This window comes from Staurois parvus, unplaced genomic scaffold (genome assembly GCF_062004578.1).
Source record: "Staurois parvus isolate SC_StPar_1 unplaced genomic scaffold, SC_StPar_1.0 ptg000264l, whole genome shotgun sequence".
In the NCBI taxonomy this organism is placed as follows: Eukaryota; Metazoa; Chordata; class Amphibia; order Anura; family Ranidae; genus Staurois; species Staurois parvus.
The window spans coordinates 5,166,691-5,192,913 of record NW_028318060.1 but is presented as its reverse complement, the minus strand read 5'-3'; the positions used below and the strand labels follow the sequence as shown (position 1 = coordinate 5,192,913).

The 26,223-nt window shown below is 40.9% G+C and overlaps 1 protein-coding gene across 2 annotated transcripts in view; it reads right to left on the bottom strand.

Annotated features, from left to right (window-relative positions):
* The window catches only part of COL19A1 (collagen type XIX alpha 1 chain), an 895,475-nt gene that overhangs the window by 236,954 nt on the left and 632,298 nt on the right, over positions 1–26,223 (bottom strand). For both annotated transcript variants that reach the window (XM_089681326.1, XM_089681327.1), the window contains exons 31-35: positions 25,442–25,495; positions 24,538–24,579; positions 19,643–19,732; positions 10,324–10,377; positions 9,435–9,488 (exon numbers count right to left, since the gene is read on the bottom strand). In XM_089681326.1, the coding sequence (XP_089537452.1) occupies positions 9,435–9,488; positions 10,324–10,377; positions 19,643–19,732; positions 24,538–24,579; positions 25,442–25,495 (294 nt within the window). The remainder of the gene's footprint in view (positions 1–9,434; positions 9,489–10,323; positions 10,378–19,642; positions 19,733–24,537; positions 24,580–25,441; positions 25,496–26,223) is intronic.

Below are 26,223 nucleotides of genomic sequence, written 5' to 3'. Positions count from 1 at the left end.
ACAGCTACCCCCTCATCCCCCCTCTCCCTCGACATAACCCGCAGGGACTTCATCACTCTCCCTCCCTGGACCCCAATGACCCGAACAACCTCAGACCCATCTCCCTGCTCCCATTCACATCCAAACTCCTCGAGCGCCTAGTCTACACCCGCCTAAGCTCTCACCTCAACGACAACAACCTCCTCGATCCCCTACAGTCCGGCTTCCGTCCCCTACACTCCACCGAAACTGCCTTACTCAAACTCTCCAACAACCTGCTACCCGCCAAAGCTAATGGCCACTATTCAGTGCTCCTACTCCTTGACCTCTCTGCGGCCTTCGACACAGTCGACCACCCCCTCCTCCTCAAAAAACTACACACCCTCGGCCTCAGAGATTCTGCTCTCTCCTGGCTCTCATCCTACCTGTCACAACGCTCTTTCAGCATTACCTATAATGCTACCACCTCCCCCTCACTCCCCCTCTCTGTTGGGGTCCCTCAAGGCTCCATCCTCGGGCCCCTTCTCTTCTCCATCTACACCTCCTCCCTTGGCCAACTCATACACTCTCACGGCTTAAACTACCACATATATGCTGACAACACACAAATCTATCTCTCAACCCCCCACCTCACCCCCTCAGTCTCCGCCCGAATCACACACAACTACTGAGCGACATATCAGACTGGATGTCGCTCCACTTCCTTAAACTGAACCTCTCCAAAACTGAGTTTCTTGTCTTCCTGCCAGCCCGGACCTCACCCCCCCCATTGACTTCTCCATCATGTCCAACAACGCCACCATCAAACCCGCCCTGCAGGCCAAAGTACTTGGTGTCATTCTGGACTCCAACCTATCCTTCCAGCCCCAAGTCCAATCTTTAACAAACTCATGCAGACTCCACCTCCGCAACATCGCCAAAATACGCACGTTCCTAACCCCAGAAACCACTAAACAGCTCATCCACTCCCTCATCATATCACGACTCGATTACTGCAACTCCCTCCTTACTGGCCAGCCTCATTGCTGGCTATCCCCAGTTCAGTCGATCCTGAATACGGCTGCCAGACTCATTCACCTTTCCAACCGCTCCATTTCAGCCACCCCCTCTGCCAATCTCTCCACTGGTTTCAGATTGCACAGCTGATCAAATTCAAAATCCTAACACTGATGTACAAAGCCGTCCACCATACTGCCCCAAACTACATCACCGACCTAATATCCAAGTACCACCCAGCACGTACACTCCGCTCCTCACAAGACCTCCTTCTCCCTAGTTCCCTGGTGTCCTCCTCCCATACCCGCCTCCAGGACTTCTCCAGGGTGTCACTCATCCTCTGGAACTCCCTGCCCCAACCCATCAGATTACCACCTCCTCTCCTCTCCTTTAGGCGCACCCTGAAAACCCACCTCTTCAGTTAAGCCTACCTCACCCCCTGCTAACTTGCCGACCTCCTCCACTCTTCCTACCACTCCATCCCCCACAGCTTTCTCCTCTTGTGCCACCATCCCCTCCCTCCTAGATTGTAAGCTCGAAAGAGCAGGGCCCTTGATCCCCTCATGTTTTGCATTGTATTGTTATTGTTCTGTCCCCCATTGTAATGTACAGCGCTGAGCGAACTATTGGCGCTTTATAAATACTGTATAATAATAATAAGCGCAAGTTTTTGCAACATCTCCGGTTCTCCTGCTCTTCAATTTTATAAAGTAAGGATCTATGCACTCTCTGTAAAGTTCTCATCTGCTCTCTCATCTCCTCCAGCACCTGATCATGCATATCTAGTTTTTCCTCCACCTACTCCACTCAATTAAAGACCTGCTCCAAGTCAACCCGCATTGCAGCAATATCCATTTTAAGTGACACTTCCAATTTTGCTAGAATCTCCACTAGAACATCTTTAGTTAAAAGTGCACCTGATTGTAGCTCCTACGGTGTTGCTGTATCCTCTGATGCTAATGTTGACTCTCTGCTATTAACTTCTATCAGTTCCCTGCTTTGTACTTTAAGGTTCCCCATGGGATTACGCCCAGAACTCCTCAGCTGGCCGGACACTTAGTTAACAGAGTGCACTGCTGTCACTTCATTTATTGCAGGCTTTTGCTTTCTAACAGCTGGCCAGGCCAGAGTTATCTTCCATGGTCTTCTGGGGCCCTCCTTGGTCAAGCTTTTCTCTGCTGACATATATTGCTGTATTCCCCTTGAGCTAGGAGCCATCTGCATCACCTTTGGTTTGCTCTCATAACTCTCCTCTGCTTTCCCAGCACTAAGCCAATATCTTAACCACCTTAATTTTCACAGTTGGCTCCTAAATTATTGCTCATTCAATAACCCAATACCATACATAATGGTATGGCTGGGTGTATGAATCAATGGATAGAGGGATGATTGTGTGAGTGGATGCCTGGATCAAAGTGCCTGCAAGTATTAATCTCAGTCCAATCAAGGAAATGTCCACAACAACAGATTTCACAATCCCACACTTTAGCCAGTAGACCAACCTTATATGTATGCTTGGCAATTTGAGCTGTTTGATTTTTAAATGTCACTCTTGCTGTAGCACAACCTACAACAAGAATGAAAACTTGCATTGAGTACCCCCAACATGTATAACTGTTCCTAAAAAACAAACAAAAAAAAGTGTGAGGTCTCCAAGGAGATCCATTCTAGACCCTTCAGGGGGGATCTTCACTCAAAAAAAAGGCATAAGGCCCCCCTAAAGATCCACACCAGACCCTTAATTCAAGCATTTGCCATTTCATCTTAGGAAGGCATAGCACAGTGACCCCCTCCCCCCCCAATATACAACTGTTAACTGATGCCAGACCCTTCTTATCAGACCAGGACATATACAGGCCTGCTCATGCCACATTCCAGTCTGGGAAAACCCTAATAAAACTCACAATTGCAAGCTTGAGCAATCTGAGAACTAACAGCTATAAGGTCATAAATAGCTCAGCTGAAAGGAATGGCCTATGCTAGGAGGTACCAGAGTGGATTAGGCCTCCACATCCCGCATATGAGAATGTGTTATCCGAAACCTGTCATATCTATATTTCAAAGCCAATTTCATGCTGGACAATAATCTGCATGTTAGCAGACTGTAAACGGTAGTTATTCAGAAATATGAATACTCATAGAAAACTGTATTTGGGATTTGGTCATAAATGTGGTGACCTCCCAGCAAACACCCCTTAAACTGGATGATTGGTCAGATTGTCTCTGTCAACATCCCTTTGATACCACAGAAAAGGGAGTACCAGGACACTTTTACAGCTTTCGTGTACTATCAACCAAGGAACATCTGTCAAGTTATGAGAGCCGATAATACCTTGCTCACACTTGATGAACTCTGCTAAAACCAAGGACTTTGGAAGTATTTACCTTTTTTACCTCTTTGTCTTGCTGTAGCTTGTTCTCTTTGTTACTTTGTAATTTCTTTGTTTTTGTAAATATTTTGTTTGCACCATTTTGACCTTTTTGTTATTAAACCCTATTTTGAAAAGTGTTGAAGTTGTCTCTAAATGCACTAATGCAAACTACAAACATTTATAGGGAATATCCAATTGCCTCTCGGGGGTCAGGAAGAAATGTTTTACCCATGCAGGAGCAAATTGGGTCATGGTTTGCTGTTTTTTTTTGCCTTCTTCTGGATCAGCTGTGGGTATAATATTATAACTTAAAGAGTGCTATTGTAGTATAATTCTCTGTATATACATATCTGTGGTGACAGTGTGTTATAGACGTTTATTCTAAAATCATAGTTGTTATAGCTAAGATTGTGAGTTTCCTCCTGCTCAGTAAAAAGGTGGTGGTGGTAGCTTATAGAGTTAATTGCTTAGTTAAGATAACCCAGTGACCATTGCTCTCAGGCTGCTGGCACCTAGATTGTGGTCCTGAGAGCTGGAAAATCTTTTTGCAGGGTGCAGCTGAGAATGAAATGCCACGTAAGTGAAAGCTAGTTATGAGATTGGCCAGTCATTTGTCATGAGTTGGTGAGAAGGTCAGGCATCTGACATTTGGATTCATCACAGCCCCCCACTCCTGAACTATGCCAGGCCACATTAAAAAATAAGGGGGACCCCAGATACCACACCCCACAGGAATATGTAAGGGGTACATTCAGGGGCAGACTAACAACTCATGAGGCCCCCGGGCAATAGGGGATCATGGGGCCCCTGTGTCCTTGCCCACACTCAAAACACACCCAAAAAGCCTATAAAAGGTACCAGGGGCATTTCATGGGGCCCCATACTGACCCCGGGCCCTCGGGCAGTGCTCGAATGGTCAGTCTGTCCCTGGGTACATTGTACTCCTACATATTCACAAAAAAAGAAATGTAGCCTAGAAATAAAGACACCTAAACATTTCACATGTCCTTTATTAAAAAAATTTAAAAATCTCCCAAAATTGTTACTTGTAAATCTATCATCAATTATTACACCTGCTGCCTTGCAAGAATTACCCAATGGACCCAAACACAATGGACCCAGTGACACTGCTTGCTGACCTGTCATCTGGTATATAAGGAAAGATGCTGGGATAGTAGTGACATCATTAAAAAAAAAAGTGTGGGATTCTAAAAAAATAAACATTACTCACCTCCCTACAACATACACACTCCCCTCCCAGCTGTCCTCTGCCAGTTCTAACATAGAGAACTGAGCAATCGCATGATATCTGATCACTCAGTCTTCTCTAAGTAGAGAGTGGTGACTATCAGTTACCGCTCTCTGCTCTGCCCCTACACTGCTCACTGGAGTGCCAGGCTGGGGAGGGCTGGAACGGCTGGCTCAGGCTCTCAGTGGCGCATTGAGAGGCTGAGCCAGTTGACGGTCAGGTATCTGGGTGGGTCCTGACATTATTGTCAAGATCCTTCTAGAGCCTTCAGTAACTGTGTGATGTTACCCCACTGTTGGCTGATTCTGGGCACCAAGAGAGCACAAATAAAGGCACTCCCATGCCCAAGAAGAGAAGTGTGGCTAAAAAAAGCTTTGGCCATACTTCTGTTTTAACCAAATATGACTATAGCCATACTTAGTCAATGTAATGGCTTTTATATAGCTAGTGATAGTATTTGGGCAGCAATGTCACTGCTACCCTCACCCCTTTGATTATATGGCTGGGCATTTCCAGTGACGTTGCTGGGCATGCAGCAGGTGCCTACACCAGATGCTCGCTTAGGAACCATTGACAAGGGGAGGCTCTCATATATAGCAGTGGTGGAAATACCACTTCTATATTTGATGCTCAACTCCTGCTGAAGAGGGGGCCAAATAGGCAAAAGGTTCAGATCTAGGTTTGGACCAATCCATTAGCTAATCCTGAGTAATGGCTAGAGCCAAGTACCTTTTTAGCTGTCTCTAATCTTGTTCATACTAGTGCAGAGACTGGCATTTTTCTGTACCAAAAAAATGTGGTCTCTGCAAGGGCACACAGAAAACAATTGGTTTTTTTTTATGTGCCCTGGTAGAGCACAGGCAGCAGGTGTTGAAGATTGCTGGACAGTAGTCTGCCGCATGTCTTCATTTTTGTACACTGCAGTTCTCTGTCTGTGTTCCTATGCACTGCAGCTGATCTGTGCTGCATAAAAATGAATGAAACATAATTTTGTCATATAATAAAGTTAAAGGGAAAAAACAGAAAAAAAGTAAACAGTGTCTTGCATTGTAAGCTAATACCTCCCATGAGAGCCTACACAATCTTGCCCAATGGATTGCTTTCCTGTGTGGATAGTATAAATGAGCCCTTAGGGTACCATTCTTGCCAATGACCATCAATGAAAGGAGCATTCTTCCTACTTATCCCCAACATAACAGTGCACTCATCCCAACAATTTAAGAGACATGCTACAGGTATCTCTCACTGAATAGCACTGTAAAATGTGCTTCTTTCACTAACCAATAATACAAGTGTGCTTGGCTCTTCATTAGTGGTCATCTATGTAAGGAGATAATATCATTGTTTATTTTCTGGCTATTATTATTTGTTTCATTTTAATTTCAGAATTATTACTAAAAAAAATTTTGGAATGCAGATTTTGCCATGTCACATAATTATTTCTGGTTCAAAAAGTGTTTCAACTTGCAAACCAGAGGTATTGCAATGGGGTATAAATTTGCCCCCAGCCTAGCCAATCTCTTTATGGGTAGATGGGAGGAAGAGGTTACCCATTCTGAAAGCTGGTCAGAATTGATTTTTTACTGGCTCTTTATAGATTATGCACTGTTCCTTAGGAGGGGGGATACAATCAGTCTAGAGAATTTCATGACTATTTTAAATAACAACAATTGGAATATCAGGCAAGTTATAATCCTATACCCACAGCTGATCCAGAGTAAGAAAAAAAAAACCCAGCAAAGCATGATCCAATTTGTTCCTGCAGGGGAAAAAAATCCTTCCTGATCCCGCGGGAAGCAATTGGATATTCCCTGTATCATCTTTACTTATAAATGTTAGTATCCAGTTATAGTATGTGCATCAAGGAAAGAATCCAGGCCTTTTTTTAAAGCAATCTACTGAGCTGGCCAGAATAAACTCTTGGGGAAGTCTATCCTTCCTGAATTTCCAAGGGTCTTGTTCCATAGGTTACCTAATCTGAGAGATAAAATTGCCCCTAATGGTATAAATCTCATACTAAAAATGTATTTTTTAAAGAACTTAAAGGTTTTTACTCTTGCAATATTTGTGTAATCTCTAAATTGAGTGAGAAAATTCACCTCCTTTCAATCTATGAGTAAAGGTAAACATTATAATATTGATTCATTCATGTCCTGTAATATCAAACGCATAGTTTATTTACTACAATGTCCATGTAACAAACAGTATATTAATAGGACAAGTTATGGGAACATATGTATAACATCAGAAAGGGTTTCTGTGTTTACAACCTGTGAGCACATTTTAGTCAGTACCACCAAAATGATCCTACAGGTATTATTTTTTCAGTATCGATAACATTAACCCACACTGGCAAGGATGTAATAGAATGCAAGAAGTCTTCAGATTAGAGACTCGTAGGATTTGTCAAATGCAGACTCAAACCCTGCAGTGCCTCAGGGATTGAATGACAATATTGACATAAACTGATTTATTGATAACAGTTGAATACAGAAGGTCCCCCAGCTTTTAATATATTATTTTATTATATTGTTTTTTATTTTTATGACTCAGTTTTATTGTTATTCTTATTAAACATACACTTTTTTTATCTCATATATTTTGTATTTCAATGGTTTTTATTAATTTATAACAATTAACACATGAGCAACAAATCATGCCCATGCAGGGGCTATCAATTGCACATAAAGGAACTAAAAATTAGAGAAATCAGTGCTATAACACCAACAGGGCAAAAGATACACACCCACGCAGGAGCCATCAATGTATCTCATATATATATCTCTTGTATATGTTTGTATAGCCTCGTATCTTATGTGATGTATTTGTTCTACATCAAATCATAGTTGGTGTAAGATTGTGAGCCTGTTAAATTGCCTGCTCAATGCAGATATGTGCTTTTACAACTGATAGGTCGATGCTTCAATAAAATAGTATGAGCTGATATACTTACATTGTGTGTTTTTGGATCAGTCAAACTTGGCTGTCAGCCTTGCTGTATAAAGTTTATGTACCTGAAACTTTCAACAAAATTGTGCCATGGGAGCTCAATTAATATGAGGCTTTTGCACTGTTCAAACATGGCCACCATTTTTGGATTCCCATACGGCTTCAATAAAATGGCATCGGTTCATTCTGTGTAATGACCGGCTTTCTGGCAGGCTATTTAAACAAGAGGAGCGGATGAGTCAGCATGAGTTAGTGTCACTGAAGAAATGCATGTGCATGAAATTCACTGGGCGGAGCTTTACATTCTGACATCATGCCCCCTGCTTCCAGTTCCAGGATCAGTGTTGTACCCATGCTGTGGCTTGAAACGTAGCTGTGATGGAAAACTCTGCTTGGATATATGTGCACTGATGAATAAAATGTTACACTATATATACCATGCTCTGTGGCTCCCTGTGGTGAACATTCCTCCTAGGTTCAAAACATTGGTGGTGGGATGGCCCCAGTTTGGAGATCAGGATCATAATAAGAGTCTGCTTTTCCACATTGTGGAGCCTTCCATTTACTCATGTGTTGTTTGCTGCCTTCTCTTTGCAGCTTAAAAGCTGGTGAGTGTGCATGGGTGGGGAAACACATATGCACCTGGTGAAACACTTTATGGCTGGAAGACTGCAACATACTGGTGATTAATAGATTTGTCACTGGTTGAAAAGAAGATTTACTTCTACACGCTTTCATGTAATTGTCCCCTTTTTCCTGTATTTTATCCTGTGTATTTTTGTGTTTTCTTTGTAAAAATGGTTTGAGAGGCTGCCTTTAAAGGCACTATAAAAAATAAAGTTTATTATTATTATTATTAATATTACTATTATTATTACATTGGGCTATTTGTTGATGCACTTTTGTTTATATACTGACACTTTAATTCTGTGGACTTTTTGATTAGTGCATTTTCAATACCTTTCCACTTTATTTATATGGTTTGTTTGCATACGAATTGAGGTAATTATTTTATTTATTAGGTAACGCTGCATTTTTTATCTATTTTGTATACAGTAGAGCAGAGGGATGTTTTTTACCTCGTAATATATGACCTAAGGCAGCCAAACAGACTACAGCTTAATTAAACAGAAATCATCTGAAAAATCCAGCCATGGATTGCTTGTTTAGGAAGGGAGTACCTGCTCCAAACCAATATCTATGAGATTGCAGGATCTCAGGATTATCTCAGATCGATACCATAAAGTTACATCAAGTCAAATACATTTATGAAACTTTCACATAGATTGCAAGTGGTATTTGTATATATTCTACATTAGATAATTCATGCTGTAACTTTATTGGAATAAATGTATGTTGATTGCATGCTCAAAAACAACCTACTCTAACTTCTAGACCCAAGATAATGTTTAAATTCCTTGGGTATATAACCTATGTAGGCAACAAAAAAAAGAGAAACTAAATTGCTTTCTGAAAATACTACTACAACTTAAATCATAGTAGTTCAAAATTGTGATTTTGTTTCTTTTTTTCCTGCTTACAGAGTTTAGAACAGACATTTTATGTCACAGTCTCAAAAGATACATACAAAAGCAATGCTCAGCTTGTAGTTTTACAGTCATGCAGCAGATAATACATAAACACTTACTATAATTTATCTGCAATTATATAATACCGTTTAACATACAGATACACAACTTGAACTTTGCTCAGTCTATAAAAGCCTGTGATTGGAAAAAGTAATTAAATTCTCTACTGCAGTTTTGCACAGCTCACTTTATTTCTTTCTTGCTCCACTGGGCCCAATGAGACTAGTTCCCATTTACAGTGCAAACTGTGGATTTTCATTGTAAGACAAATATGCATATTAAAGAAAAGAACATCAGTACCTGGTCACCCTTCTCTCCAGACAGGCCAGGGAAGCCACGTTCACCTTTGATACCCTAGAACAAAATTCCAACAACAGTGCAATCACTGGATTTCATTTCAAGCTCTGTTAACTACATTGCTTCAAATGAACTGTACAATTCATTTTAGTAGCATGCAGAGTTACCAGGAATCTGTCATACACTATTCATACACATAAAACCTCTGGACTAAAAATGATCTTTTTTTCTTCTTTATTTTTCTCTGTGCTCTGCAATGACAAACTATATTTCTAAAGCTGAGGATTTTCAGTCAAAGACTATACCTCCGAATAAGATAAAGTCTTTATATGAATAACAGTTAGAAAACAAGATACATGAATATCTATTTACATTAAAAAAACAAGTGAGAAGACGAAACATGAAATCGAGAAACTGTAAGTACAGAGATTCATAGGTCTGCATGCAATAGGATATCAGGATTGATAAAGTTGTCACTGATTCATTATTGTCCAGTATTCTGAGTATGAATCTGTGCTCTGCAATCCCATTCTAGCTCACCACCTAGCTGTACTGAATATACTACGAGATATAGTTTCATCATGACATGTTGATTAGCAATCTGTTCTTCACTTTCATCACAACATTCTTTTATCTATACAAAATAAATGTATTCCTACTGAGCAGCTGTCAGTGCCATTACATGGGTCTGACATCCTGTTTATTTTGGGAAGTTGATTGCTTCATCTATACTGATCACCAGAATATATGTTTGATAGCAAACAGATTTTTCTTCTATGTTGCTGATAGAAATGTATGTATGGCTTTTAATCCCCCCCTCCCCCCAAAAAAAAAGAAAAGAAAAAAAAACAACATGAGAATATTTTGGTTAGTACTCACTTTCTTCACTTACCTTAGGACCTTCTTTGCCAGGTATCCCAGGAGGACCTCTTGGGCCAGGATCACCCTAGCAGAAATTCAGTTACAAGAGTCAGTGGAATGCTATATCAGAATAGAATACTTAATAATTACTGATCGCTTTAGCATCAGCAACTACTGCAACAAAAGTCAAAGACTTTCTAAAACTATATTATTTTTACACAGCAGGGTAAACTGAACTTTTGGGTGTTACATTACATTAGGTCTTGTTGATTAAAACAGTTGTAAAGTGACTTGTTTAGAGTAACAAATTATTCCCCAGCTTACATTTTCAACAGCATAGAAAATTATATGACATATTAAACTGGTTACTATGAGCCATGCCTCTGCCATTGTGTGTATACACATTTAACTTCTTGCCTGCTGTCAAAAAACATATCCCGATTTAATCAATGTCAGTAAACTATTAAAATTCCTATTTTCACATTTCAGCTAAAACATGTAGTTTTCTGCTATCAATTGAGTGAAATACACCCAAAGCGCAATGACAGTACAGTCAGGCTATGACAAGAATTTATGTGATTGATCACATTTGATTGTCAAACCTTTAACATGTAAGCCAGAAGACATATATCAATGGACACACTTCTTGTTCAAAACCTCTGTGAACTTGATGCCCTGATTAGTGGGTGTATAAAACTACATAAACCTATATCAGCTTTTATTTACATGGAATTCCGGATGTTTCTCAAACAACAAAAAGTCATATATTCATTTACAAAATAAAACATGAAATGCTTATAGTAAAACACAAGCAACCAAAAAAGGTTGTTATTCTTTTGTCCTGAAATGCAATAATCTACCCAAGAACCAGATGCAATCTTGTACCGTACATGTAGAAAAAATATATTGCTAGTGCAATATATACAATCTTGTAAAATCAAAATAAAGTGCTTGCAATAAATAATACAAGTGTGTGTAGTAAACAGTGCTCTCAAACAAGTTAAAAAAAAATAAATTATCATGTGCTAATCTTTTGTGCTCAAAATCATTGGTTTAATAAATTATTAAGTAAACTTACTGTGCTCTGTGCAAAAGTACATTTAAACCAAAAATACTGTATATTCTGTAACTGTGTCCAAGTGCTCCAATCAATTCACAAATAATAGTGTTTTGATCCATTACCAGGGGCGGACTGACACTCATGGGGCCCCCGGGCAATAGGGGATCATGAAGCCCCTGTGTCCTTGCCCAAACTCAAAAAAGCCTATGGAAAAGGTACCAGGGGCATCTCATGGGGCCCCCTACTGACCCCGGGCCCTCGGGCAGTGCCCGAGTTTCCAAATGGTCAGTCCGCCCCTGTCCATTACACATTATGGGATTGATTTACTAAAGGCAAATGGGCACTTGGAAGTGCACTGAAAGTGCAGTTGCTCTAGATCTGAAGAGAACATGCAAGGAAAATAGAAAAAAACAGCATTTTTCTTGCACATGATTTGATGTAAGAAATCAGCAGAGTTTTGCCTCATGTCAGAGCTTCCCCTTGGATCTTAAGCAACTGCATTTGCAGTGCACAGTATATTTACCTTTATTAAATCAACCCCAATGTGTTCTCCCCTTTATTCTTCTATCCACAGCACATCAGTGTTAGCAATCTGTGCAGCAATATTCTCCATGCTTCTCTGATCAGCAACACAGTCTACCCATCAGAGCCTTTGACACTAATAATATGGGTCTCAAATCACTTTCAGGGTAAAAGGCTCTGGTGAGTAGGCTATGTTGCTGAATAAAATAGAACAATATGTGTGGCAACATGGGGAGGGGTTTACTAAAGGGAAATAGATGGTATAAATATTGGAGTGATTATGGGGCTATTACCTCACTGATGAAGAAGGACCAAATAGCCTTTGAAATGCATTGGGTTGTTGGTGGGAGCGTGTGAGTAAAGAGCATCTCTACTGATTGCCAGCCTCAGACAGGAATTAGCAGAGAAGTTGTATCCCTTTAACTGCTTGTGACATAGAAGGTTTTGTATGCAGGATTATTTATTTTTTTGGCTCAAAAAAGTATAGGGGGGTATGCGTTTATTGTTTATTTTTTTAATCTCGTTATTAGGTTTATTAAAGTTAAAGAATACAAAACAGAGCCTCTGGGCATACCCCGGATTGATGTTTTACAACCAAAACAAAAGAACAATAACACATTCAACAACTTCACCCTCTAAACAATCTAAACTAGGCAATTCCAAGTGCAGTCAATGACCAGGACAGTTACAGGATCCAAAAAGGAGCAGATGTACATTGGAAGGGGTCATGTAAACCAGAATAGCTTGCACATTCACTTTACACTGTATCCTGGGTGGAAAACCTCACTCCCTCTTTTCATGTATCGTTGTTATTTACAGTAGAGGATGATTCCAGCCAAATGTCCCATATTTTATGGAACTTGTTTGGGCACACTCCTTGAGATGAACCTCAGTTTATAGAGTGGGTTAACCAAGTTTATTAATACTTTCTAGCTGTTCACTGTTGGGGGCTGGCTGCCCTTCCATTTTAACACTATAGCCTTTCTGGCATAAAAGAGCAATAAGCCAATCAGTGTTTTAGTCACCCTAGTGAATACTAGTGCATTAATCAGGCTAAAAAAGCACAACTCCACAGTGTGGGAGATCTTAATAGTAGTCAGGGAGTGAATGCAAAAAATTATCTCTGACCAAAACACCCTAATACTAGGGCAATGCCAAAAAATATGGATAAAGTCTGCCGGTGCGTTTCCACAATGCCAGCATTGTGGGGATACCTCAGGGTAAATTTTGTGTAGTTTGGATGGTGTCAAATAAACCATGTGTAATATTTTTAATTGGATTAGTTTATCTCTCCTTGCCACCAATTGAGAGAGGGGATAGTCCCAAATGTCTTCCCAATCCTCCACATCCAAGTTCTCAACCTCCACCCACCACTTCGTTTGTAATGGTTCGAGACCCACATGCATCATGCAAAGAAGTGTTTTATAAATTGTTGACAATGGTCCGTTAGAAGACTCCCCAACTCATCAGCCAACAAATACAATTGATCAGTGTTAAATTGTGCTGAAAGGCATGGCGAAGTTGCAAGAATCGGAAGAAGTGCGTATTAGGTAAGTCATGTTGTGTTTTTAGTTGGTCAAAGGTAACCAAGAACCTCATTTCACATATGTCACTTAAATATTTAACACCTTTCGAGGCCCAGACTGAGGGGTCAGGGAGGGTATCAAATTCAGACAAGGTAGGATTCTACCATAGTAGCGTGCAGAGACCAAAATGTAGAGTCCGGAGAACACTTAGGCACAGTATAGCACCAGGCCCTAATGACTGCTTTCATGGACAGTGTGAGGGGAGGGAATGAGGCTCACTCACCGAGGTACAGTAGGTTACATAGTGTTTCGAAGGAAACTGAGTAGGCTGCTTCTAAGACCTCAGAGGAATTTGTGTCATCTGAAATGAGCCAATTATAGGCATGGGTGAGAAGGCCAACTAAGAAATACATATGAAGGTCAGAACAGCCTAAACCACCCTGGCAGAGGAGAGTATCCTACCCAATTTAATTTGGGCCATAGGGGCTTTGTATAATAGTTGGAACCATTTACGGAAGGTAGGGCCAATCCCCAGAGTTTCCAACATAGCATCTAAATACTACCAGTGGATGGGATCAAACGCTTTTTCTATGTCTAATGCCACTAGATCACTAGTGGCAGATTCTTCTGATGGAAGCTGGAGGTGTGTAAGAACTTGTCGGAGATTTACATCAGTAGATTTGCCTGGCATAAATCCCGTTTGATCTATGTCAATTAATGCAGGGAGCATCTTCATCACTCTTGACACTAGGACCTTGGTAAGAATCTTAATGCAATGTTTCAGGTCCTTGCCCAATTTCGGAATAAGGATCATATGGGCCTGGTACAAGGATGCTGGTAATTCATTCAATTCTAGACACTGGGAAAACAATTGCTGCAGCTTGGGAGCCACTACAGGAGCATTTTATTTGTACCACTCCCCAGGGAGACCATCAGGTCCTGGAATTTTGTTTTCTGGGAAAGAGTGAATGGCCGACTCATTTTTCAGGGTTGACAAACAAGTCTCCAGAGCCTCTTTCTCTGTAATGTAGAGGGTTGGCAAGGAGAGTTTTTCCAGATCAGCAAAAAGTAAATGAGAGGGTAGAGGTGAAGGTTGGTTATATAAATTACTGTAATATAGTTCAGATTCTTTCAAAATATCTTGTGGTGAGGTAATTGCTGCAACAGAAGCAGACTGGAGCTCAGGTACTACTGTTTGGTAATAGGGATCCCCCACAATATTAGCAAGGAGTTTCCCATTCCTATCTTCAGACTCAAATAATTTCCCTGCCAGTGCCCTGGCATCTGAGTGGATAAGACTAGTGAAATACATCTTTATGTCCCATCTGGTTTGTGCCAGTCAGGAGTAGTTCTCAGAATTTGGTGCTGCCGCAAAAACGGTTGCAGCTTTAGCCTCTTGCTCTTCAAGCCATTTTATCTGAGAGGCGTATTCTTTGATTGAGGTATTGTATTCTCCTCTGACAGTGGCTTTGTACACCTCTCACACAATCAATGAGCAAGCTGAGTCCACATTTAAGGCCCAAAAATCAGACAAACTTTTTGTGACTATCTCCTGTACCTTGGAGTCCTGTATTCATCTAGGCGTTAGTCTCCAGCAACCAGGGTCCCACCAGTCCCCAACCCTCGAGGCAAACTCGAGTGATTTGACAGTCCCACTGGCAGATAGGACACAACCTGTACATGTGATAGGACTGTGGGAGACCCAAACATTAAGTCTTAGACCCAGATCTAAGAGGTGTGGACCTAAGGAGAAGAATGGAATAAAGGAACGTATACGTGGTCCAGAGTGATCCACTGCAGGATCCTCTGTTGTGGTGCCCTGAGAATAGTTATGGCTTTTGGTAAAGAGTACAGGGTCTCACAGTACTCCTGCAATAAAGATAAGGAGAGGCACAGCTTACCAGTCCCAGTCACGTAGCAGGAAAAAACATCCGATTCAGAGAGTTAAGTTGAACCACGGACCACCAATAATCACCAGAAAATCAACGCAGTGTAGCCAACCATTCACTCACGGCCTCAGGAGAATCAAAGGACTGTACAGTGCCCTCATAAGGGACACGCAGGCAACTTGAATATAGTATGGAATGATTTTCTCACAGAGCCATCTATGGACATTAGTAAAGGACTTGCGCTTCTTTTGGACCTCAGCCAAGAAGTCAGGGTATAGATGAACTGTAGTGTTTTCATGAGGCAAAGAGGGGTGCTTACGTGCTTCACTAAGTATAAGGTCATGATCCCTGTAGTTTAAGAAGCAGATGAGGAAGGGACGCAGTGGAGCACCTGGCGTCTTCTTCCCAGCGGGCACTCTACACGCTCTTTCCACTACATAAATAGGCACCATGTTTTCCAGATGGAGAAGCTCCTTAAAGAAGGATTCCACAAATTCTCTAGAGTTCTCCCCCCCGCCTCCTTCGAGGAGGCATAGGACGAAGACATTATTACGCCGGGGCCTGTTTTTGGCATCATCTGCTTTAGCTGCTAGGTTCTGGACTGTAGATTGCAGGGATTGAAAAAGATCTGTATGTTGAGCCATAATATCTTCTGTAGCAGAGATTCTGTCCTCAGTCTCGGACAGGCTGCCCCTTATCTTGTCCAGATCATTTCTAGTGGGGTTAGACTTCTCAGCCACCCAATCAATTCAGACTAGCAAAGATGTTTTGTATTGTTAGATGGCTTTCAATATGTTGATGTTGTTGGTTTCTCCTTGTGTGGCAGGTGCTGTAGCACCATCTGGAGCTGCCACCATCTTCAGTTCAACCAGGAGTGTGTGGAGCTTCCCAGGGACCTTTGGAGCTGACTGCTTCTTCCTAGCTGGGATGACATACCAGGAGGTGCAGGAGTACAGTGAGGATGTGTGCAGCTCTCCAGGATGAAAAACCGGCAGGAGGGAATGTGGAACCTGCTCAGGAAGAGGCAGGCTAGCGGGAGCTCCTCAGGCTGGTGTCTGCGCAGGTCTACATCTGACCACGCCCCTCCTGAAGTATGCTTTTTTGATACTTTATTGCAAAACTTAAACTTGGATAGGTTCAGGGTAACTGACTCCAGCACCAGAGCGGTGGCCACAGCAGACAGTCTCAGAGATATTTCACACCAGCTTGTACTCACTAATGTTCTTGGATAGGTGGATGCCACCTTGCAGTATCTTCCAGACACCTCTCCAGTGATACCAGACCTGATCCCCACACAAAAAAAAGTCCCTCAGTCACCTGCAACTTTCCATAGAATAGACCTCCCAGTTATCCAAGCTGGGACCTTGTTGAACAGCAGACACATGGCGAGTCTGCCCAAAAGGACAGCAGCCCTCCAGGCCATGGTCTCTTCCTCCAGGACAAGGGAAAATGTCACCAGCACACCGAGGATCACCAATATGGGTCCAAAAGTTTTAATGAACGATCACATAGTTACAGCAAGGCAATGTTTCGGAGTCTCGCAGGACCCCTTCATCAGGCATGTGACCTGTTGAATGGGTCTTGTGAGACTCCAAAACGTTGCCTTTCTGTAACTATGTGAACATTCATTAAAACATTTGGACCCATATTGATGATCCTCAGTGTGCTGGTGACATTCTCCCTTGCTGACTCTGTTCGGTTCCAGCCGGCGGTCAGTGAAGCACCCACTTATACACACAGCCATTTTTAATGCAGGAACATGTGTGTTGGGATTGTACACTTGCATTCCTCCAGGACAAAAGACCCCCCTATTTTAGGTCTCAGTATTTATACACTCTCCCATCCACCATCTGGGCACACTCTCCCAAAAGATTGTCCAGGACTGCATCCCAGTCCACTATATTCCAGAACCTTTTCAGACAAACAGGGGGAAGCAGTCAACCCTGCAGCAAATGAAACACACAGCAGACAAAAATAATCAAATACAGCTCAACTGACTATAGTTAGCCCAGGATAAACTTACTTAACCTAGCACCTATCTAGCAGGCTGCTTCATTTAGGAGAAGTTTGTCCTCATTTTCTTAGTTTCTATTTATTTTATAATTTTGTTTTCTGTTCAATAAGTTTTTTTTTATAGGTAAGCATTCTTGCAGCACTGGTTATATGTGGATTGGATGGTCATGCTTACAGCCCAGTGGGTTCATAAGAAAAAAGTAGTTTGATCCAATTACTTACAGAGAAGTAGGTACTGACATGTTCTTAAATATTGCAGAATTTCTCTAAAAGTCTGCTTCAGGCAAAAGTAAATCTTATTTTTTCGAATCCTGGATAGTCTGGGGAAGGTTTAGGATCCTAACCTTACAGCTGTTTCCATTCTCTTGGCAAATTATTTAAATATAAATGAACCCACAGTAAGAGGGACTTGTCAAGATAGTTTACACACCTTTTATAGACTGTGAACTGGCATCATCTGTTGACACTGTTATATGTCCAGTTGGATGAAGGCCCAGGAGAAAATCCAGAAAACAGTTGACATATTATTCCTTCTGGATTTTCTGATATACAGTACTTTGGCATCTCTAAAGAAGTCTGTTGCCATGCAACCTACTCTAGAACTATCGGGTGGAAGATGAGATGACCTGTGAATGTGTTTACAATATTTTACAATTTAGAATATAATACCAGCTTGTTCTGAACTGATATCAACCAAGATGTATACACATTACTGCACATTGGTGGGATTACTGTAAATAACACCAGAGAAATAAATGAATGCACCTTTTATTTCACATGTTTATTTTTTCAATAGTCAGGATGTTTTAATTCAGCATAGGTAATGTCAAAATTAGCTTTGCAAGAAGTTACTGTGTGTCAGTTTAAAGTTTACATCAGGCTTTCTGTGTTTGATTGTGGGGGGGCACACTGTAGGCCAATAAAAGGGATGGTAAGGTACCTAGTTTGGTTATATGAATGTTTTCAGGATTGCAATGGCTGTGCTCACTCTGTAAGCCAATAGAATGAATAACATGGTACTGAGAAGGGTAAGGAGGTATTTTAGTTTTGCAGTGAAAGTGTCCACTCTGCAAGAAAATAGAAGGTACACTATAATGCCAAATGTTTTGGGACACCCCTCCAAATCTTTGAATTCGGGTGCTCCAATCACCTCCACAGGTGTATAAAATCAAGCACCTAGGCATGCAGACTGCTTCTACAAACATTTGTGAAAGAATGGGTTGCCACCTGTACAATAAGTCCATCCATTAAATTTCCCTGCTACTAAATATTCCACAGTCAACTGTTAGTGGAATTACAACAAACTTTAAGCAACTGGGAACAACAGCAACTCACCCATGAAGTGGTAGGCCTTCATGACAGAGCGGGGCTAGTGCAGGCTGAAGCGCACAGTGTGCCGAAGTCGGCAACTGTCTGAAGAGTCAATAGCTAAATACCTCCAAACTTCATGCGGCCTTCAGATTAGCACAACAGCCGAACAGCTGCATCCAAGCCTTACATCACTAAGTGAAAGGCAAAGAATCAGATGAAGTGGCGTAAACCACGCCACCATTTGACTCTAGAATAGTAGAGATGTATTCTCTGGAGTGGCGAATCACACTTCTCTGTCTGGCAATCTGATTAACATGCCTGGGTGTGGCAGTTTCCAGGATAATGATACTTACCTGTCTGCTTTGTATCAAGTGTAAAGTTTGGTGGAGGGGAAATTATGGTGTGGGGTTGGGTTTTTTTTTTAGGAGTTGGGCTTGCCCCCCTTAGTTCCAGTGAAGGGAACTCTTAAGGCATCAGCATACCAAGACATTCTGGACAATTTCATGCTCCCAACTTTGTGGGAAAAGTTTTGGGATGGCCTCTTCCTGTTCCAACATGACTGCGCACCAGTGCACAAGCAAGGTCCATAAAGACATGGATAAGCGAGTTTGAGGTTGAGGAACTTGACTGGCCTGCGCAAATGCGCTTATGGAAGAATGGTCAAGCATTCCCATAGGCACACTCCTAAATCCTTGTGGACAGCCTTCCCAGAAGAGTTGAATCTGTTAGAGCTGCAAAGATTGGCCCAACTCAATATTGAACCCTACAGACGAAAACTGGGATGCCATTAAAGTTCATGTGTGTTTAAAGGCAGGTGTCCCAATACTTTTGGCAATATAGTATATATAGGAGAGGTTAGGAGAGGTGCATGAGACTGAGAGCTCATAGTGGACATCAATTTAGTAGGACAAACACAAGTCAGGAGTAAGGTAATGGCACACTGTCTGCAGCACTCTAGGCTCTAGTGTTGGCCTAGGCATCCATGTCCAACAGGAATAAATGGGTCATTTACAGTATATAGACATTTACCTTAATTCCGTCAAGAGCTGAAATTGCTCCTCCTTTTTCAACTTTGAAACTGGTACCAGGACCACCAGCATGACACTGACTGCACACATTCTAAAATGAAAAAACATTTTTTACACATTAGAGCAGAATTGCTAATCCTCATTGTTCACGCAATTTCTCATATGGTTGATCTTAATCTTGTCCTAATGCCTATTCTAAAATATTAACATACAGTACATTCTTCAACTACACATCTTTTGCCTTGAGACTGCAGTTCAGAAACTATCTGTTGTAAAAAATAATCTTGGCTCTAACTGCTGTCTTGTACACAGAGACTAGATATTTGAGAAACACTAATTTTTCATAAACACATAATGGCAAGCCATTGACAGGTAGCTACAGTAGAAGGAAGTTATCGCTTGTGATATGTGGTAAGGTGCAAAGCAAGTGATAGGTGAAAATGCAGAATATAAAATCTCTTGTCATTTATACAGTCTTATTCTATTGCTAGTTGTTAAAGTTATTGCTGAATTTAGCCTGTGATAAACATTCAATCAATTACTGTAATACATAGATTAAAACAAAAATATGTATACTGTATATGCATTTCATAAGCCAATTTTAATAATTTGTTATATAATTATTCTTTATTCATTCACTTTGGACCAATATGGCTTATACACAGTTGGAGCATAATAATGTTTTTAACAACTTTGAGATAGCAATAGCTACACTCCATACTTTTTACACAGACTAGAGATACTTAGGGCACGAGATGACATTTTCCCCCTTGGAATGATGATCTTATCTCAATGAGGCCACCATAGGCAACTCTGGCTGAGGCATTTTTGGGGGAAATGGTGACAAAACTGACCAAACAGGTTACAAAACCTTGCACAATAGACATGTCTTATCTTGATGAGCCATCCAGTTTTCTGTGCATTGACCATGGCCATGGTGGCTTTCATGTACAGTATTTGTGTTATGGAGACTGCTAAAGATGATGAGATCTGTTGCTAAGCAAAGGATTTTTAATGCTAAATGGCTAAGAAGACTTTCTATTCGAAGACTGCCTATGAAAGCTCCTTTCACACCACTTGTGTTGTGGGAAATGCATGTTTTCTGCATGGAAATGTGCTACTCTCTATAGATGCAAATAGGTGCCATAAATCCTCGATGGCACCCCCATGCATCTAGCAAATGTGGGTATATTCGCTGCCACCAAAACTCATAATAATGCAAAACCATGCAGTTTTGTATGATATGATTTTAAAAATTGTGCATTTTGGTGAAAATGCATCTACATTTCTGTCACCAGCAAGCAGGATTTACAGCACTTTTACCACTCTGCTGTATTACTGTCACATGTGCTAATACCAAAAGTTACATAGAATAAGAGGAACAATAGTCTATTACCTTTATTGAAGTCCCTTACTAGGCAGATGACAGCTAACAATGAATGATACTATTGTATTAAAATGATTTTCTAAACAAATTACCTTGTATCGAGATTGGATATTTATGGTAAAGAAAAATATGCTTAGAAATGGCCAATGAGAAATTAAACCTGGATTGAAACTCTTAATTCGCTGTTTTTTTTTTTATTTTATTTTAGAATAAACCCCTAATTCTCTGTACTTGCAGCATTTAATTTATACTGGCATAAAGTCACTTTCTGTACACTATCACTTTGTCATTGACTGATTTTGTCCAACAGACCAATGAACAAAACATTAGAGTAAGCATTCTGTCATGTCTTAAATTATAACTAAACCTAAAAAGTAAAACAAAAGTGTAATGCATTTTAGCTTGCCAATAATTAGATGCTGTGGCTGCCTTGGTGTTCTTCTTTTTCAAGCTTTTATTCCTTTATTTTCATCTGGTAATCTGCTAGTAAAACACCTCTTGTTTTAGGGTGGCTACATTTACTCCTCCATTGTATTTAAGTGACTAAGAATTTAATGCTGAACTCCAGCTAACATTTTGCAGTTACAGCAATAGATGTTTTTCCCTTTTGGAATAAAGGTTTTACACAAATTAATAAAAGCTGACCATTGCAAGCGCTCTTGTCAGTGCTAAATGTGTTAAATATTTTCTTCTTGCCAGTACTTAATCATAAATGATGTTTAGCAGTTAACAAGGAAATACCTATTTATTACCTCAACATATTCTTCTCCCGCAGCACTTTCTTATGGAGGCCTTCTCTGGACCCACTTACCCAGACTCAGTGGTCGGAAAGGAGGTGGGGTTGGTTTGCTTCTATCCCCACTGAGCACCTTTCAAGTCCTCCCTAACCCTCCCTCTCTATTCTTCTCTTCTTTCGAGACTCACTGCATTCGGCTGTTTTCTCCCATTTCTCTGAGGATTGCAGTGATCTATTGGCCTCCTGGACCGGTGTTCCGCTTTCTTGATGATTTCTCCACCTGGCTACCCTACTTTCTATACTCTAAACTACCCACTATCATTCTTGGAGATTTTAAGATCCCCATTAATGTGAATAACCCAGCTACATCCCAACTCTTCAACCTAACCTCATCTTTTGCCTTAACACAATGGACACAGTCCTCCACTCACTCTGATGGAAATACATTAGACCTTGTTTTCTCCCATCGTTGCACTCCCTACAACCTCACAAACACCCTCTTTCCTCTCTCTGATCATAATCTCATCACCTTCAAAGTGTCCTCATCTTCAAACACCTATCCCTCCAAGCAGCAAACAATTACCCGCAGAAACCTTCACAACTTGAACCCTGCTCCTTTCCACACTGCAACTGACCACTTCTATGACAGAATATCTCCACTGTCCTGCCCTGACCTGGCCACTGCTGTCTACAACAGTTTGCTTTCATCCACGCTAGACTCACTTGCTCCTCTAACAACATGAAGCATCAGACCCCAACCATTACAACCTTGGCAGACTGACGACACCGGAAATCTTAAACAACATAGTCGTGCACTGGAGTGATTGTGGCCTAAAACCAAATCTCACCAAGCTGTCACCCTATATAAATCTGCTTTCTTAACATACAATTCCTCCCTCCATGCTGCCAAACAAGCCTTCTTTGTAACTCTCATCAATAACTTGTTAACCAGTCCTCGTCTTCTCCACATTTAACTCTCTACTTTCTCCACCTCCACCTCACTCACTGCTTCCAAGATTTCAAATCATTTCAAAAACAAGATTGATGCAATTCGTAGGGGCATCTCCACTGCAAAGACATCCATCGTACTTAGCATACCTTATACTAAACCTCCCTCAACACTTTCCTCTTTTGACCTTGCTACTACTGAAGAGGTTACTAAGGTTTTCACAGAAGCCCGTCTCACTACCTGCCCCCTGGATCCTGTCCCCTCACAACTTCTACTGTCACCCTCTTCTTCCATCCTATGCTCCCTCACTCACATCTTCAATCTCTCCCTCTCTAATGTTGCCTTCCACTCCCCTCTAAAGCATGCACACATCACTCCCATACATAAGAAGCCCTCCCTGGACCCCACCAACCTGAACAACGTAAGACCCAACTCCCTGCTCCCGTTTACCTCTAAACTCTTAGAATGCTTAGTCTACAATCGCCTGAGCTCCTACCTCACTGACAACAACCTTCTTGACCCTTTACAGTCTGGCTTTCGCTCACTACACTCCACTGAAACTGCCCTACTCAAACTCACTAATGATCTACTAACAGCTAAAACCAATGGCCACTAATCCATACTGTTACTACTTGACCACTCCGCGGCTTTTGATACTGTTGACCATCCCCTCCTCTTTAAAAAACTCCACTCTCTTGGCCTCCAAGACTCTGCTCTCTCTTGGTTCTCCTCCTACCTATCGCAGCACTCCTTCAGCATTACCTATAACTCTGGCTCCTCCTCTCCACTCCCTCTTTCTGTAGGGGTCCCTCAAGGTTCTGTCCTTGGACCCCTACTCTTCTCCATCTACACCTCCTCCCTTGGTCACTTGATAAACTCCCATGGCTTTAAGTACCATCTCTATGCTGATGACACACAAATCTATCTTTCTACTCCTCACCTCACCCCTTCAGTCTCCTCTCGCATTACTAACCTACTAAGCGACATATCGGCATGGATGTCACTCCACTTCCTCAAACTCAATCTTTCCAAAACTGAGCTCTTAGTAATCCCTCCAGCCCATGCTCCCTCCCCTGACTTCTCCATCAAGATCAATGACATAACCATCAGTTCCTCCCCTCATGCCAGGGTGCTAGGTGTAATCCTAGACTCCCATCTGTCCTTTCAGCCCCAAATCCAATCGCTGTCCAAATCTTGTAGACTTCACCTCTGCAACATCTCCAAGATACGCCCATTCTTAACCTCAGAAACTACTAAGCAACTTATTCACTCCCTTGTAATCCCTCGCCTTGACTATTGTAACTCCCTCCTCACTGGCCTACCTCATCGCAGGCTATCCCCTCTTCAGTCTATCATGAATGCTGCTGCCAGACACATCCACCTTACTAACCATGCTCATCTCCAGGACTTCTCCAGAGCTTCACCCATCCTCTAGAACTCTCTACCCCAATTTATCAGACTATCGCCTACTCTGTTTACTTTTAGGCGATCTCTGAAAACCTATCTATTCAGGGAAGCCTATCCTGCCCTCAGCTAATAATGGAATCTTCTACTCCTCCTACCAGCCCATAACCCACAGTTACTACCTTTCATACCACTAGCCCCTCCCTCTTAGATTGTAAGCTCCAAGGAGCAGGGCCATCCTAACCCTCTTGTATTGAACTGAATAGCTGTGGTATTGTCTCCCGTTATATTGTAAATATTGTAATAATAATAACTACAATAATTTTGAAAATAGTTCTATCAGATAAACTTAATCAGTGTTCATTTGTTTTGTGAACATAGCTGAAAATTACAAAATAGTTTTGATAAAAGCAAAATCACCTTTAGCAAAGCTCCAATGTCACCCAGAAGTGGAAGGGCAATCTACAAAGACAATAGCAAACATCACAAGTTCAGAAAAAGATTTCAGAAATAAAGATTGCACAAGCACATACTGTACTATTACTGTTTATTCAAATTAATGCACACTAACACCAGTATTCATTAGGAATCCCCTGAAAGCAAAAGTATAATCATTGTTTAATGTTTCTAGATATCAGGGCATAGAATTTTGGCTCTCTGTTTTTTTTTTTATGTCTGAGTTTAATTCTCTGATTGGGCCCATGCAACAAACTTCATCCGAGCCTAGCACTACTCAGCTCTTTCATTCTGATCTCAACAATTGAGTTTCTGCCTCTAGCACATCCTGTCCTAAAGTTATACATATAGAAATACAGCTGCTGTGTTACCTTTTGTTTTCCCAAACCAATTCCTTCACTGTACAACATTGTTTCTCTGAAATTTCTGATCTTTTTTGTAATTTTTAAGGTTAGTTTAGAAACTTGTCATATGTCTAGGCAGGGAATAATTCTTACAAGTGAAGCTGTGAATTGGAGAATAGGTAGAATACATGTTGGTTTGTTTTTATCCAGGTTCATTATTTGCAGCGTTTATGGTTTACTCTATACCAAATATTATAATAATTTACCTAGCTAATATAAAAAAAAGAATATACTGTGTATATTGTTGCATACTACTTCAAGAAAGCTTTATTTATCCTCAAAAAACTAATTCAGAAATATGGACTAAACAACACAAGAACAGTATTTTTGAGATGTAAACTAACATTTTATATAAAACTGCAAAATGTGATGTACACAAATTGGATTAAACCTGCTAGTAGTTGAGTGGTTAGAATATGCATCCTAATTTCAATAGTTTGGACAATCTACATGAGTTCACATACTGGGTCACCTGGAGGTCCTGGGAGTCCAGGTCTGCCATCTCTCCCTGGCACACCCTAGAACACAGTGACATACAAACACAGTGACATTGTTATATGCAGCAGTATTTTCCATTTAAATTTTTATTTCTTTTAGATGACGTAGGAGGCAATCAACAACAATGGTCTGCACTGCATGATCATATGTGTGCCACTTAGGCAATGAATGCAAGCATTCAATACAAATTGACCTTCTAAATAGGTATATATGAAATCATTTTATTGAAACACATTGAGTATCTGGAAGGGAGTTAGAACATTACAGAGTCAACACCCTTATTTTTAACCACCAATGGAAATTCAGAAATCTTTGCAAGTGGTAATTAGCAAGCATTCAATACAAATTGACCTTCTAAATAGGTATATATGAAATAATTTTATTGAAACACATTGAGTATCTGGAAGGGAGTTAGAACATTACAGAGTCATGAACCTTATTTTTAACCACCAATGGAAATTCAGAAATCTTTGCAAGTGGTAATTACGCAAGCACATTCATTTAAAGACTTCCCCTACTTCTCCCTAGACTCTCCGTTTAAAAACAAAAATGTAGTAATTTAAAAATATTTAAAGATATAATCATTATGCTTCTACATTATTGTGGCATCAGAAACAAAGAGGAGGAAAGCAGATTTCAGGCTAACATTATTAGCTTCTACAAAATGTTTCATCTTCCTGCAAACTGGAAAACAACAGTTTTTTTTTTAAACATCTAAGCCAGGGGTGTTAAACTGGTGGCCCTCTAA